We start from the raw sequence: 13760 nt of genomic DNA on the forward strand, positions 1-13760 counted from the left end.
GACTCGTCTATTCCACCTCAATCAAATTTTACCCCAAAATAAATGTGATTGTATCTTCTTGTTACAAGTGAATACATGCTTTCTCGTGATATATTATCAAAATTACAATAAGAGAATTAAATTTAATGAAAAAGTTCATGCTAATGCTAATGCTAAAGGATCAAGCAGTTAACTATGGTGATCTGAACATAATATATAGTATCAAAGTACAAACAATGGTTGAGTGCCCTTTGTGTGTGCTAGTGCTCCTCCAAAAGATTATAGACATTGTGAACACACTCATGAGTACACTAGAGCATAAAAATGAGCATGAAACAGATCACATTTTTTGAGATATATTACTCAGATCAATTGGTAAATTTGAAATAATCATATCCCTATATATACAACAAACCTAAGAACTGTGCCAGGGAAGTGCACAATCCAAGATGAGGTGATTGGTGATCAACAGGGTTAGCAGTCAACCAAGCTAATTAGGGAAAAATCCCTACAACCCATTTTCTTCAAAAAAACAATGCCCCTCATCAGCCTCCTTTCAATCCAACGGCAAGAACAAAAACAGCATCTTTATGCCATTCATGCGATGATTCTCGACAACCGAAAACCCGCTGTCACGAGGGGCTCCATCATAAACTTTGAACTGATGATAAAAATCCTGTTAATCAACTGTCATCATCAACGGGACCAACGTATGTAAGATCTGTCCGTCTCACCCTTACAGCCCCTTTAAGCCAGCTGGCAGCTTTAATATTGGCAGGGTCACCGGTTCCTATGCTCACAGTATTACTGGCAGAAGGGCAAGATCCGGCACCATCTTCTAGAAGTGTCCAAGGATCAACTTCCAAATCATTATTATCTTGCTGTTGTTTTGACTTCCCTGATGCATTAGTTGCAATCCTTGATAAGGGAACCGCATTCCTCTGTGGGGCAGTCGAAGGATTCGTAAAGCTGGGTTGCAGGCAAGCAAGAGCAGATGGTGGAATAGGGGGTGGCTGGCACGAGAAAGAGCATCGCAGAGAGGGGAAGAATACAGGCATTGCAGCCTGGATATGCCACCGGATGGTGTCAGGCACTTGCATGCGGTCCAAGTCATTCTGTATTAGACAATATAAAAAATTAGACAACAATTAATGATGTCATCAACACAAAAATGGTTATTCAAGAAGACAAAAACTGTAATACTGGAGTCACCAAAACCAAAAGCTATACAACATCCATAGGTTGAAAGGCCAAACCTGCAAAGTCTCCAATAAGTCTCGATCGACTCCAGAAAAATCTCTCGTAGGTTCATTGATCGTCTTCGAACCAGGTTTAAGCCGAAGCCAACTCGGAGGATGAGTACTCAACAATCCATGCAAAACCAACAACAATCGATCAAATAAACCCTCAGCAGAAGAGTCTAGAGTTGCGCCAGTAGCAGCTTCAGTAGATGAATCCACCTCCCTCTTCAGCAGCGAACTTTCTTCGTGGACAAGCCGGCTACCAAGCAGACGAAGGATTACGGAAGCAAGTGAATATCTCATGTTCCGCACAGATGGCTCCCTGCAATATTAAACATGTGAAACTCCTCAATTGCCTCTATCATTGAGTATTAGAAGTTCCAACCATCATCCTAAACAATTAAAGCAAATTTCTAGCAGCACATATATCCTTAGTGGCTTAGTTTCAAATTACAAATTGATTTATTCAACTCATTTGCAGCATTGTAATTCAATTATTAAATATAGACAACTAAATCCATGAATGGCAGTCTCTTGGGCACATGAATTCTCCATTTCTCCCGGTCAAGAGAACATGAATGGCTAGACTTCCCCCCAAGTAGGTAACACTACTAAATAGGTAATCAAGAAAATATACCATTCATTCAAGTCAAGAAAAACAACTCTAAACACAACAAAATATACTCTTAACTACCTGTCAGTGCAAAGGATAGGAAGAAATCTCAAGAGCAGCTGCAGACGCAATGACATAGAAGCTCGTAGAGCCGAAGCAGATGGAGGAGAAGAATCTGTTACAACTACCTGTCGTCTAGCTAATCCAGGGCTACCACCTTTCATAGCTTTGCGGCTTACTTTGTTTGTCTGACCTTCTATTCCAGGGGAAGTACTTCCCACTGGCTTGCTTACCCCGCGTGTAACAGCAGCGATTTGTTGCTCTATATTATTTAACTGTTTAATCAAATCACTTGCAAAGGAATTGCGGGATTCGTCGGAGCCTTGATCTATACAAGGAAGAATTAACTCAATAAGAGCCTTCTCAGTCACATGCTGCTGGTCCCCACCAGTGCCTTCACAATCAGATGCTTGAGAGGACCCTTTTAGGCCTTTTTTCGAATCCATGCCATCTTCCACAACTTCTCCTTCTTCAAGACCTGTGGTATCAAACTTCTTATCCCCCTTGACAGTCACTGGATCTGTAGACGAACTACACCAACCCCATGGCTCCCAAAATTGAGCCTTAACAGAAAGCCCTTTACCCTCGGCAATATTTTGCAGCCTTTGTCTAATGGTCTTCCTACCAAATAGTACATCCTGGCCTCCAAGGAACCATTTAGCTTGCAACAACATCGAATCCTCTAGGGACCTACCAAAAAGATGAACCAACTCCGAGAAAAGGGGGGCAGCATCAGGTCTAACCAGCAACCTTGTGAGAAGTATTTCAATAAAATTGTTCTCATTCTCGGAAGCAGCAGCCGCAGCAGCAGCTTTCTCAGCACTAGGCGAGGTCATCTGTATAGCATCAGCTATGGACCCGTCATGTGCCTCCAGTTTTTCGATAAGGGCTTGTTCATTCAAAAGCAACCTGAGCGCAACCCACTGCCAGTGAAATTTTGCAGGTTGCAAGGTATCCAAAACATGAACAAGCTTATCTTGAAGCTTAGATTCATCAGAAATCCGGCTCCCCTCATCCTTTGTATACAAATTTTGTGGCAGCTTACAGTCAATCATGGCATTCAGAAAAATCCTAGAACGAAGAGGAGCAAATGCCCTGGATTTTAAATGCATATCGGAGCCATTAACCTCTAGCAAGTTTGCAAATTCAGCATCGCTTGCATCCACAGCCATAAGGTCATAAAGACCTTGACAGTCTCTAAAGCATACATCTCGGAAAGGCAAATGCTTTATTGCATCAGTTATGGCAACTGTTAGAGACTGATAAAGTTGATTAATGTCTTCACGGGTTGCAACATTAGCACTCAAAATAAATGGTCGCCACTTGACAAAGGCGAATATAGAATAGGCAGGCGGAAAGACCAAACTTACAGGCAGCATGCGCTGCATCCTTGAAAGTGCTATAATAGATGGTTCCCCGAGGAGTTCCACCACTAATCCTTCACACATGGTTCTGCAGTTTCCAACAAGCAATCTAAACCAGTGGACATGAACCTCAATTGAACTATCTGCCTTAAAAGACCCAACAGACCGCGCATTTCCATTTGAATTGGACCTCGTACTTCTTGCAAATTGTACAACATCCAATCCCTCCTTTAATCTGAGGATAGATACCATTCTCTCCAAGCTGGTAACACCATGTATAATGGCACCAACAACAAGTGCAGAAACAGCAGCAGCAATTTTTGTTGGTCTTGAAACCATAACTTTATTGGAGTTGCTTCCCACATCGTTTGGAGTAGTGCTGCCAGTATCATGGGAATCGGGGGAGATTTGAAACTGAGCTCGAGATGCTTTACTAGGAGCAAAAACGCCAGCAAGAGCATTAGACGCTTCTGTTGCAAGAGCAATCTCAAATACACGACTGTGGCGTTCTCCCAAGACTTCCTTAAGCAGGCATAGACAGGTTACATGCATTCGGAGTATACATTTGGCATAGTTCAAAGAACTTGTTGCCAACGTTGTATTCGAATGATTATTGCCAGGTGAAAAATCAGGCATCTTTGCTAATGTTGGACCGACACTGCCAACAATGGCAGAAATGGCAGAAGAGACTAACGATGGATCACCTTCTTGTGCAGCACCTGGCGTCTGCCTAATGCAGTCAATGAGGCCCATGACTATTTGCTGAGCGATTTGATATCCATTATCCCATTTTTCTAAAGCAGGACCTTTTGGTGTACCAGAAGCAAAGGCCTTCCTATCTTTTCCAAAGAGATAGTGAAATGCTTCTTCAACACTACGCTGCACTATGTCCCTCATGCCTGAGCCTACTCTCGAAGGTAACCGACCACCACTTATCTTCTGACGGAAAAAGTCATCAGGGTCCTCAACTCCAGATGGAACTAACCCTAACTCCCCATCCACTGACCGTTCAAGTTCAGAGGAAAGCCTTGCATCACAAGTAGTCTTAAAAGTTTTATCCCATTCGATAACACTAGTCACACTGCCGTATTTCTTCAATAAATACCGAGCGAATGCCAAGACTCCTGAACCTGATATCCTTCCATTAGATGCTATAATAGCAGCAGCACGATGCATTGCAGATGTCAGTGTGTCGGGAATAAGGTCTGCTGCAACAAGAATGTTCTCGTACCTGTATAGCAAGCAATGTGGAAAAAGAAAGTTCATTTTTTTAAAACTAAGAAATAAAAAATTGGAAAGAAACTGTCAACCAGAAGCATAAAGATCAAAATCAGATATTTTCAGCACCTTCTCAATGATGATATCAGAAAAGACTCTCCCACATCACAAACTTGGTTTTCCACATTCCTTGGCAGCATCATAACATTTCTTCCACTGTGAATTGTAGAATTTGAGCTATTGGGAACCTTTGGCAGCAACCAGAGGAGGAACTTCACAGTTGATACCAAATCATCAGAGTTATCCATCAAATAAAGCATTGCAGAAAGTTCATCCTCACCAAGTTTCCACCGTATTGAGCTTCTATCATCAGCTGTAGGAAAGGGCCTGCCAAACTGACCAACTTTGCCAACATTCTTTTCGGTCTCTTCAACCGACTGCCTAACAACCATAATTAACCAAGATGCTACTGCCCTTTTCTCAACAAAGCGTAGCTGCTTTAGTGATTTGCCAACGGAAACAATATCCCCACACTGGCTTGTTCGGATGCTATCAGCCGGTCTCATATTATCTCCATCCGTACCTGTTCTATGGTGAGGGCAGCTTACCTTATTATCACAAACATGACTAGTTGATGCCCCCTGGCTACCCTCGATTCTTGAAGCAGCCAGTTGAGCAAGACTCTGCGTCTTTCGCACATTCTTCTGACGACTCTTTGTAACCTGTTTGGTTGACTTTGGAGGTTGATCAACTTTGGGAGGCTCTGAGGATTTCAACCCCTTCTTCACCCACCATGTATCGTCATCATCAGAAAGAACTAGAGCAAATGAGCTTCTTTCATCGCTCAACTTTTGTCTCTTTGCTTTTCTACATTCTTCACACCCAGGTGTAGCCTCCACTTGATCAATCTTGCTGTTAGGCAAGATAGGTCTTCTAACACTGCCTTCAGATTCATCACTTGCTGTAGTGTTCAAATTAGCAATACTACTTGGTAGCTGTAACAAGGCCATAATGGCTCCTTTCAGTTCGTCAATGCTAACACCATCTTTTGCATTTTTAGAAGATGCGGATTTAGAAAGAGTAGTTTTAGATGGATCAGTTGCCGTTGTAACAGTAGAAGCCCCACTCTTTACAGAAGCTGGATGTCCTTTCCGCTTGATGGCAGATATATTGGCACTGCTAGCATCATCTTGCTTCCCACTTGAAGGAACACGAAGTATGAGGCGGCGTTCATTCAAGTAAGTTTGCAAGGCCTCATCAAGCTGCGGCCCTTCAACAATCCCCGACTCCTGCAAAGCATCACGAATAAAATGCCCAGGAAGTTGCTTTAAGATGCAATAGTGTCTCTTTCGTCGCTCCAGGTCAGCCAAATTTGCATTCAAATCCATTATGCCACTGACTATCAGCTGACGTACATACGCCAATGGGTTAAGTATGCCCGCACGTATGAGTTCCACCATAAATAGATGAAGCCGTTTAAGCCCTTCTCCTTTGTGCACTACATGCTGATCAATCCAACAAACTATAATATCATGGAGTGGACCAGGGCTTTCAAACATAACTGAAAAACTGTTACTTTTTGAACTAGATTTTACTTTGGAGACATTTCCCACATAACCTTGATTATGCCTCTGATTTGAACATTTCTCTAAATAACTGACTCTATGAGTGCTTCCATTCATTTGTCTTGGTGAAATCTTCATATCCTTCATCTTCATGTTTAAAAGTCTAACTGCCATATGTACTTGGGATAGATCTCTTCTGCCAGTGAACTTGATGTCACAAGGAGGAGTAGCACTAAAATCCCTGAATTCACATGTTGCCCACTCAGAGAGGAAAAACACTGAATAAACAAGTGATGTACTTACAGTCCCAAACCACTTCAGTGATAACCGTAAGCACGGGCTAACTCTACCAACCCAACTTTCCGATACAGTTCCATCACAGGGATCTTCAAAAAGAAATGTATATGCTCCACGTAAATCACCAAGCACAAGAGATTTATCCAAGGCATTTGCAACTTTGGCCAGACAATGACCTGCATAGCCTGGGCTTGCGGCCTTAGCAAGATCCTCGGCATGTTTCTGAATGCATGAAATAATATGACCGAAATCATCTGAACTATTTTTTACCTTCCCTGAAACTTCATTTAGTTTTAGTGCAAAACTCCCATCATTGATTGAATGTGAAACCACCGAGGATGGCAAAGGAAAGCAATCCAATGCAACGAAAGTATCCGGCACTGCAAGTATTAAATACCGTATCATCTCAATCAGAGCATAAGTTGTATAAGCCCGCCGAGAATTATCTACTAGATCTGATCCACCAGGAGCAGGATCACGAATAACACGAAGTGCTATTCCAGCCAGAGTGCGCACATAAGTTTGAGAAAGAACAACAGTTTCTAAAAAGCCATATATAATAGGCAATAACAGTTGCCAGACCTCCAGCCGTTCTTTTTCCTGGAAGGCACAGAAATGAGAAAATTAAAACCTGAAACCAAAATCAGCATATATAGAATTTGTTAAAATAGAAGATAGAAAATGTAAACCACCTGTACTTGATTCAAAACCCAATCAATGACAAGAGAAGGAAGAAGTAGCCCCTCAGAATTATGCCATTGAAGTAGCCGAACAATATACCACCATCTAAAATGTAAGGATGGCTCTTCACCATCAGAAATAGATAGTAACGGATCATTTTTGTGCTGTAGTGATCCAGCATAAGACATTTGTGGTGATCGCTCTTTATTATGAGTAGAATGAGATGCATTTTTTGAGAAAAACTCATCCAAAAGAGATTGCAAGTAATTGATAACATCTTTGGTCCAAACCTCAGAACGAGCCAGCTGAATTTTGTCAGCAGCCCCAGAAGAAATACTACCAGAACCAGGTCGAACCTGCAAAGTTCAAACATAATGTACCTTCAAATATTAAAAGGTGACAGCAAATCAGATAGATAAATATACCAAAATTGAAGAATCTTACCTGATTGAGATAAGTAACCTTTATAAACCAGGTGGCCCTCAGCAATGGAACATTATTCTTTATAAGAACTTCTAAAAGGGATGTTCTCTTATAACCATGAGGAACATGGTCAGCCAAAGAGCGTAACCTCTTATGCGGTTGAGATAATCCCTATAACAAAACTTTAATTGAGTTACTGAAGTACCAGCAATAGTAAATATATTTAAAGATTTTAGAGGCATATCAACCCATCAGACTGGACAACAAAAATCCTAAGGAATTGGCAATAGGAAATTACATAACAATATCTCTGCTATTCATTAATAGCTATGGCCTGTAAGTATCTTTCAGTAAATAAATACAATCCAGATTCCACCATGATTTCCATACCATACATCCAGCTGGATTACCATTCTTCGAAAAAATTAAGACCAATTTCATTAGGAACAAATAGATGGACCATACTACAAGACTTGCAAAAAGAGGAAAGCAGCGTGAGCTAGACACTAGCTAAGTATACCTCAATCCATTTCTTCCGGAAGTCTTCACCACATGGCCTTAATTCAGGATAAACACCAGACTTGGCAAGTTGTGATCCTGAGAGGGGCACGCCATATACTTGTCCAGCCTGCCAAAGTAAGCACAATGATGTGGATCAAATACATGCACGAAATCCAAAATAACAAGAGAACTGACAACAATGGAATTATCATAAAAGCAGAATGTTTAGAAAGGATAAAATGCAAAAAAGACACGGTTAAGGTTACCTTTCTCTTCTGAGCACGAGATTCATTGATGGCCCTAAGATGTTTTCTAATAGCCTGGAAAAAAGATGAAAGATACAAGAGTTAACCTGAATCTAAAAAGGCTTCAAATGAAAGAATGAACACAAAAAATAGAAAGTGGACATTGTGCTGTAAATTCAGAGAAACCAAAATAAACAGAGTGGAAATGAATATCCAATGAACACTAGAGGAAAGGGATTCACCTCCTTGCAATTAAGGACAACTGTCTTGTTAAAAGTTTGAACCTGGGATAGTGAGATTTCTCTAGCTTCCTGAGGCACACACAAAAAAATAGTGAACATTGTATACTTATCCTACTCCTGTAGCTGGGACCATGAGTGAAAAATAATAAATAAAAACATAATCAAATTTGGTATGAACAAAACAGCAGAACATAATGATGCACCTCAAGCCCCTCAACCGTTTCTTTATATCCAGATAGCAGATATTCCCTTGTTAGAGTCTCCTCAGGGCAATTTGGCGTTTGGGGGTGAAAATCTGGTGGTCCAAGCCTAAGAAGAAAATTATTTAATTTTAATTACACAACAATAATAAAAGCTTTCAGGTAATGCTTTGGGTAAATAAACAAAAAGCAATATAGAAAGAATTGGAAAATGTTGTACATGCAAAATTTCTATATGTAACAATTAATAGGTAAATTCAAGCCATAAAATAGCACAGTATAACACAATATTATTTATAACCCAAAGTAAGCAATATTTAAGCAATGAGCTATTAGGTTCATGAAGTACCTAGAATTCAACGGTTCTTTATCACACTTTAACTTATATGGGGCTAACTGTGGTTGTCGCCTGCAAATAGAACGGTTGGTTCAGAATGATTCACAGCGTCAAAATTGTAATTTATATTAAGAAAAACTATAAACCATGATAAAAAAAAAAAAAAAAACTCAACAGAAAAAAGAGAACAAAGAGATCGAACCACCTTCAATAGAAGAAGTGCTGCTATTCCAAGTATTCTAGAAATTTATAATAAAATCAAATGGCCAATCCTAATTTGTAATTTCAAATTCTAAGTTATGTAGATTCAATAACCAAGAATGCTTTTACCAATAACTAAATATGTGATAACTAATTGAATAATAAATAATTGTAAGGTTTGCAGATTAGAGAAAGAAATCAAATTTAAAAAAGAAAAGATATCTGGCTTAAACACCTTAAAAATTCTTTTCCTTAGTTAAAGTCAACATTTCCAGGTAAATAATTATTTAACTATTTCTATAAAATTAAGTATATTAATATTTCACTCAGAAGACAACAAATTTGACTTTTAAAATAAGATGCAGGTTTGACCATTATACAGAATAAACATAATCTGTTGCAAAGTTTTGAACTGTGTTATCATTAAATCAACTTCGTTTGGAACTAATACTATCAGCTGCTGCAAACATGCAAACACAGATATACACGTTATTATAGCCTGTCATCTACATAAAAGAAAACATCCAAGCAGTGCATCAAACTTGGCAATGTGATATTAATGGAACAACGTCAAGAGAAAAATTCTCTTACCTTGAATTCAAAGGGAAGTTAGCTGGCAAAGTAGATGAATCAGATCTTCCACCATCTCTAGCAGATGGCCCACCTATTGCACTGTTATTAACTGCACTAGTGCAGCTGCCAGCATGATACCTTTGCATTTCCCCCAACTATAACCGGCATACTGCCCCAAGCATCATACCACTACAAGTAGCTGTAATTAGCTAAACTGCATATAAAAAAGTGTCATCTAAGTCATTTCCAATCAATGCCAATCAAGCAAACAAGAAAAACATGTCAGAAGAAGAATGAAGGATAACAAGATGTTTAATTGAAAAAGGGATTGGCACATATTTTTCAGGATTAGTGGAGTTCCTACAGCTGCCAAGGATGGGATATAAATCAACTCCAGTCTGCAGAATGCAGTCAAAATGCTAGACACAAAACATATTCTAGAAAAATAAAAGAACACAACATCATAAATTCCTACAACGAATCCAATTTTCGCTCCAGCTGCTGGAGGAAGGAAAAGTTTTATTTAATATGTACATACCTATATTCCTTAATCCTTCTAAGAAAATGCACACACAGCCAAGTTAGAAATCTTCAAATATATCCCTCTAAAGCACTTCCTCTACCATTCAAATGTCAACATGCCAACAACGATATCATTAAATAAGTGAATAACAACCGTTAGACCCTGAAATAGTGATGAGAAAGTGGTATCTCTGATATAGTTTAAATACCGTTATGTAATGATGTGGCGTCTAACAATTAAATCATAAAGTTCCCATTAAACCTTCTCTAGAAAAGAATTCCACTGAAAACACGAAATGGAAAATTGTACCTATATAAAGTGCTACTACTAGCACTTCAAACTACAATATGAACTTCGTGGCAAATCATTTTGGAGCAGCCACGATTATAAACTCCAAAACCATATCTTAGGACTTAGGTAATAAATTACAAAGAGACAGACAGAGAGTTCCACAAACAATTCAAACCAAACCAAACCACTTCCGATCCATAAGTTCAAAACTCAAAGCAGAAAGAGAAAAAAAGAAAACATTGTTTTTTTTTTTCTAACAGTTCAGTTTCTCATTAGCTCATAATATCTAGCTCATATTACTGCGGCAGCGAAACTCCTTCAAATGCAAGGACAAAACCCACAAGCTCAATCACCTAAAAATCCTAACTTCACCACAAATCCAAGCTGAATTCTACATGGAGCTGAACATCTAATTTCAGAAACCCTAGAATCAAACCTAATGCAACAAAAAGCTTCGAAATTTGAACTACTAACCAAGATCTAAAGCTAGGGTTTTGGGCGGGGTCCAAATCTCGATTTTTTCAGAATTAATTTTTCTCTATTTTCTTCACCTCAAACTTAAGAACCAAATTGCGGGGTCGAAAATTGGGTCCCGGAAGCTAGGGTTTTCGATTGGGAATCCCGAAAAGAATGGATTTTTGGGAAAATTGGGAAACGGGGTTTGAAGAATCAGAAAAAGGGGAAAAAGAGTTGAGGGCATACCTGAGAAGAAGGGAAAATCTTCGAACTGGATGATTAAAGCGCCGAAGAGAGAGAAAGTATGAAAGAGAAACAAAACAAGAAGAATGGTTCGAAGCTTTGACTCTCGAGATTTTTTTTTTTTTTTTGGTGATGATGATGACGATGAGCCGCTGCTATTGTTGCTTCCTCTGATAGGAATAAAGGGGTGAAGAGGAAGGGATCTACAATAATAATTATTATTATTATTAAATTATTATAATAATAGTATTGTTGTTATTAATTTATTAATTATCATCATCTTTTTTCCCATCTATGCATCTTGTACAATTTTGCCCCTTTTGCTTGATTTTATTACATCTGTGCTTGCTTTAAAGGGAAAATTAATTAGGGGTAAAATGGTAAAATAAATCTTCATAAGCAATTTATTAGTACAAGGCACTAACAGTGGCAGTGAGCTTCACTTGTCTGATTCAAATAAAAAGAGGAATTAATCCCTGGAAAATAATGGTGTTAATGACTATTTATTTTTTCAAAATATATTTTTTATTTTATTATTATTAAAAATTCCATATGATACAAAAATTAAAATATGATTTTACTAAGTAGTATCCTAAACACAGTCATTAACAAGCTCAAAAGTAAATTTTTTTACCAATAACTAACTCAACTAAAATATTTACCATAAAAGAAATTCTCAACTTTGATTCTTAGTAACATATACACAACTATGTTAATAGTATATTTCTTATATAATAATTATTAATTATTTGTCAAATTTTTATAATGTGTTTAACTATGGTAATTATTATTTTTAAAAATGACAAGTTCAAATGATTAGTTAAAAATTGATTAAATGAATAATTTGAACCCCCTGTAATTGGCAATTGACAATTAAGCTTTCAGTGCATGCCATTAGATATGAAACACTAGAACCGTCAGTGTTGGTTCTGAAGATGAAGTTAATATTGTCACTTTTATGAAATAAACTGCATTGGATGTTGATTGTTGATGCAAAAACTTGAGTTACTGTTATGTTATTATTATTATTTTCTTCCTAAAAGTAGAATTTTTGTTGGCCTGACATGGTGCTGAATCTTATTGTGAACCAATATAAGATATGGTCATATATTTTATTTGGACATGCATCTACCGTTCAATGAAACCTTAGCTCCCAACTTAAAGGGAAGGAAAGAAACATTTGATTTCCAAAACAAGGCATGTCTCATACTTGGTTGAGTGTAACATCTCATTCTTGTTAAGTTCTTTTTGCTTGTGGTTTTTGTTACCAAGTTGTGAGATATGGATAAGAGCCAATTTTAGTAATCATCTTGATTAGCAAGCTAAATTTAAGGTAATATCCTAAAATACAACATAATAACATGAGTGAAGTTCAAAAGATATTAAGAAAAATATATTTTGTGCAGAAATTATTTTTAATATGAAAATGAAAATGGTGTTTTGGTTGAAAATTGATATTTAAAGTATATTATAATATTGTAGAAATCATTCAACACGCTCTTCATGTGTTGGTCAGGATGTTACCACGTGTCCAACATGCTTCTCACGTGTTGACTTCTCACCTACAAAATCCATCCATCTGTAATTACACCAAATAATTCTATTTTCAAAAAAAATACCAATATTTTTTTCATATAGAAAAAAAGCAGCCTATTTTTTATACTAATTTCTTTTTTTTAGCAAATTAATTAATTCTCTTTCACTAATGTTGTATTGGACCCTATGAAATTAACTAATTTGGCATTACAATATTGTATCCAATAAGAAAAAAATATTGAACAACTAGATATAGTGAAAGAAATTAATACATTTTTAACACTTAAAAAAAATTAATCCCAAAGCTAGTAGAAAGTTTCAAGGTTCTAGAGCCACTTTAATTATATTGCTGACCAAATTTTTGACTTTGCTCAATACATTGTACTTGATTATCTCCCATGATAACTCTTGTTGACAACATGTTTTGTCAGGGAACAAAAGATACTAATTTAAAACTATTAGGCAACTCATTAGTCAAAATCCTTGTAACTAAAGAATGTGCAATGTCTTAAGGTTCAAGATGTACTCAATAGGTACACAATAGTAATTAATTATTGGGTTTAATTACTATCCATTAACACTTTTAACATAATGAATAATTGAGTTAACTATTTTTATTGGTATGACAAAATTTAATTATATGTATATGTAAAAAAAAAATAATGCTACATGTACACCAAAATCAGTCACTAAAATCAGTTACCAGTATAAAATATATATTGAAAATAAATTAAACCACACATGTATTTATACACAAATACATTTATGACTGATTTTAGTAGCTGATTTTAATATCCAAATAGTATTTTTGAAAAAAAAAATATATTGATACCATATACCAGTTAAATCCAATATAATTTGAGTTCTGTATAATAGTTTTGAATTATTTTAAGTTTTAATACCAAAACTAGTGTGTTTGCCAAAAGGAAATCCACCATTTCCTTTTACCTCCTAAAGAAAGCATAGCTAAA

General features: G+C 37.2%; 1 protein-coding gene across 1 annotated transcript; it reads right to left on the reverse strand.

Moving 5' to 3' along the window:
- Positions 1-150: 150 nt before the first annotated feature.
- On the reverse strand, positions 151-11489 carry LOC112726265 (mediator of RNA polymerase II transcription subunit 12). Its single transcript, XM_025775587.3, has 13 exons — positions 11257-11489; positions 9759-9954; positions 8979-9038; positions 8633-8738; positions 8430-8498; positions 8209-8262; positions 7962-8069; positions 7463-7612; positions 7030-7374; positions 4605-6937; positions 1915-4488; positions 1236-1542; positions 151-1094 (listed from the first exon to the last, which is right to left on the reverse strand). The coding sequence occupies exons 2-13, from the start codon at positions 9884-9886 to the stop codon at positions 663-665; spliced, it is 6666 nt and encodes a 2221-aa protein (XP_025631372.1). The 5' UTR covers positions 9887-9954; positions 11257-11489; the 3' UTR covers positions 151-662.
- Between the last annotated feature and the right edge of the window lie 2271 nt (positions 11490-13760).

The sequence above is a fragment of the Arachis hypogaea genome, chromosome 12 (assembly GCF_003086295.3).
Source record: "Arachis hypogaea cultivar Tifrunner chromosome 12, arahy.Tifrunner.gnm2.J5K5, whole genome shotgun sequence".
NCBI classification, from domain to species: Eukaryota; Viridiplantae; Streptophyta; class Magnoliopsida; order Fabales; family Fabaceae; genus Arachis; species Arachis hypogaea.

Bases quoted from the DNA above. Each gene is read 5' to 3' on its own strand.
- LOC112726265 (XM_025775587.3), bottom strand. From the start codon at position 9,886: ATGCAAAGGTATCATGCTGGCAGCTGCACTAGTGCAGTTAATAACAGT. The intron at 1,543-1,914 runs GTAGTTAAGAGT...TTAATATTGCAG, and splicing joins CCTATCCTTTGCACTGACAG to GGAGCCATCTGTGCGGAACA. The intron at 1,095-1,235 runs GTTTGGCCTTTC...TGTCTAATACAG, and splicing joins ACTTATTGGAGACTTTGCAG to AATGACTTGGACCGCATGCA.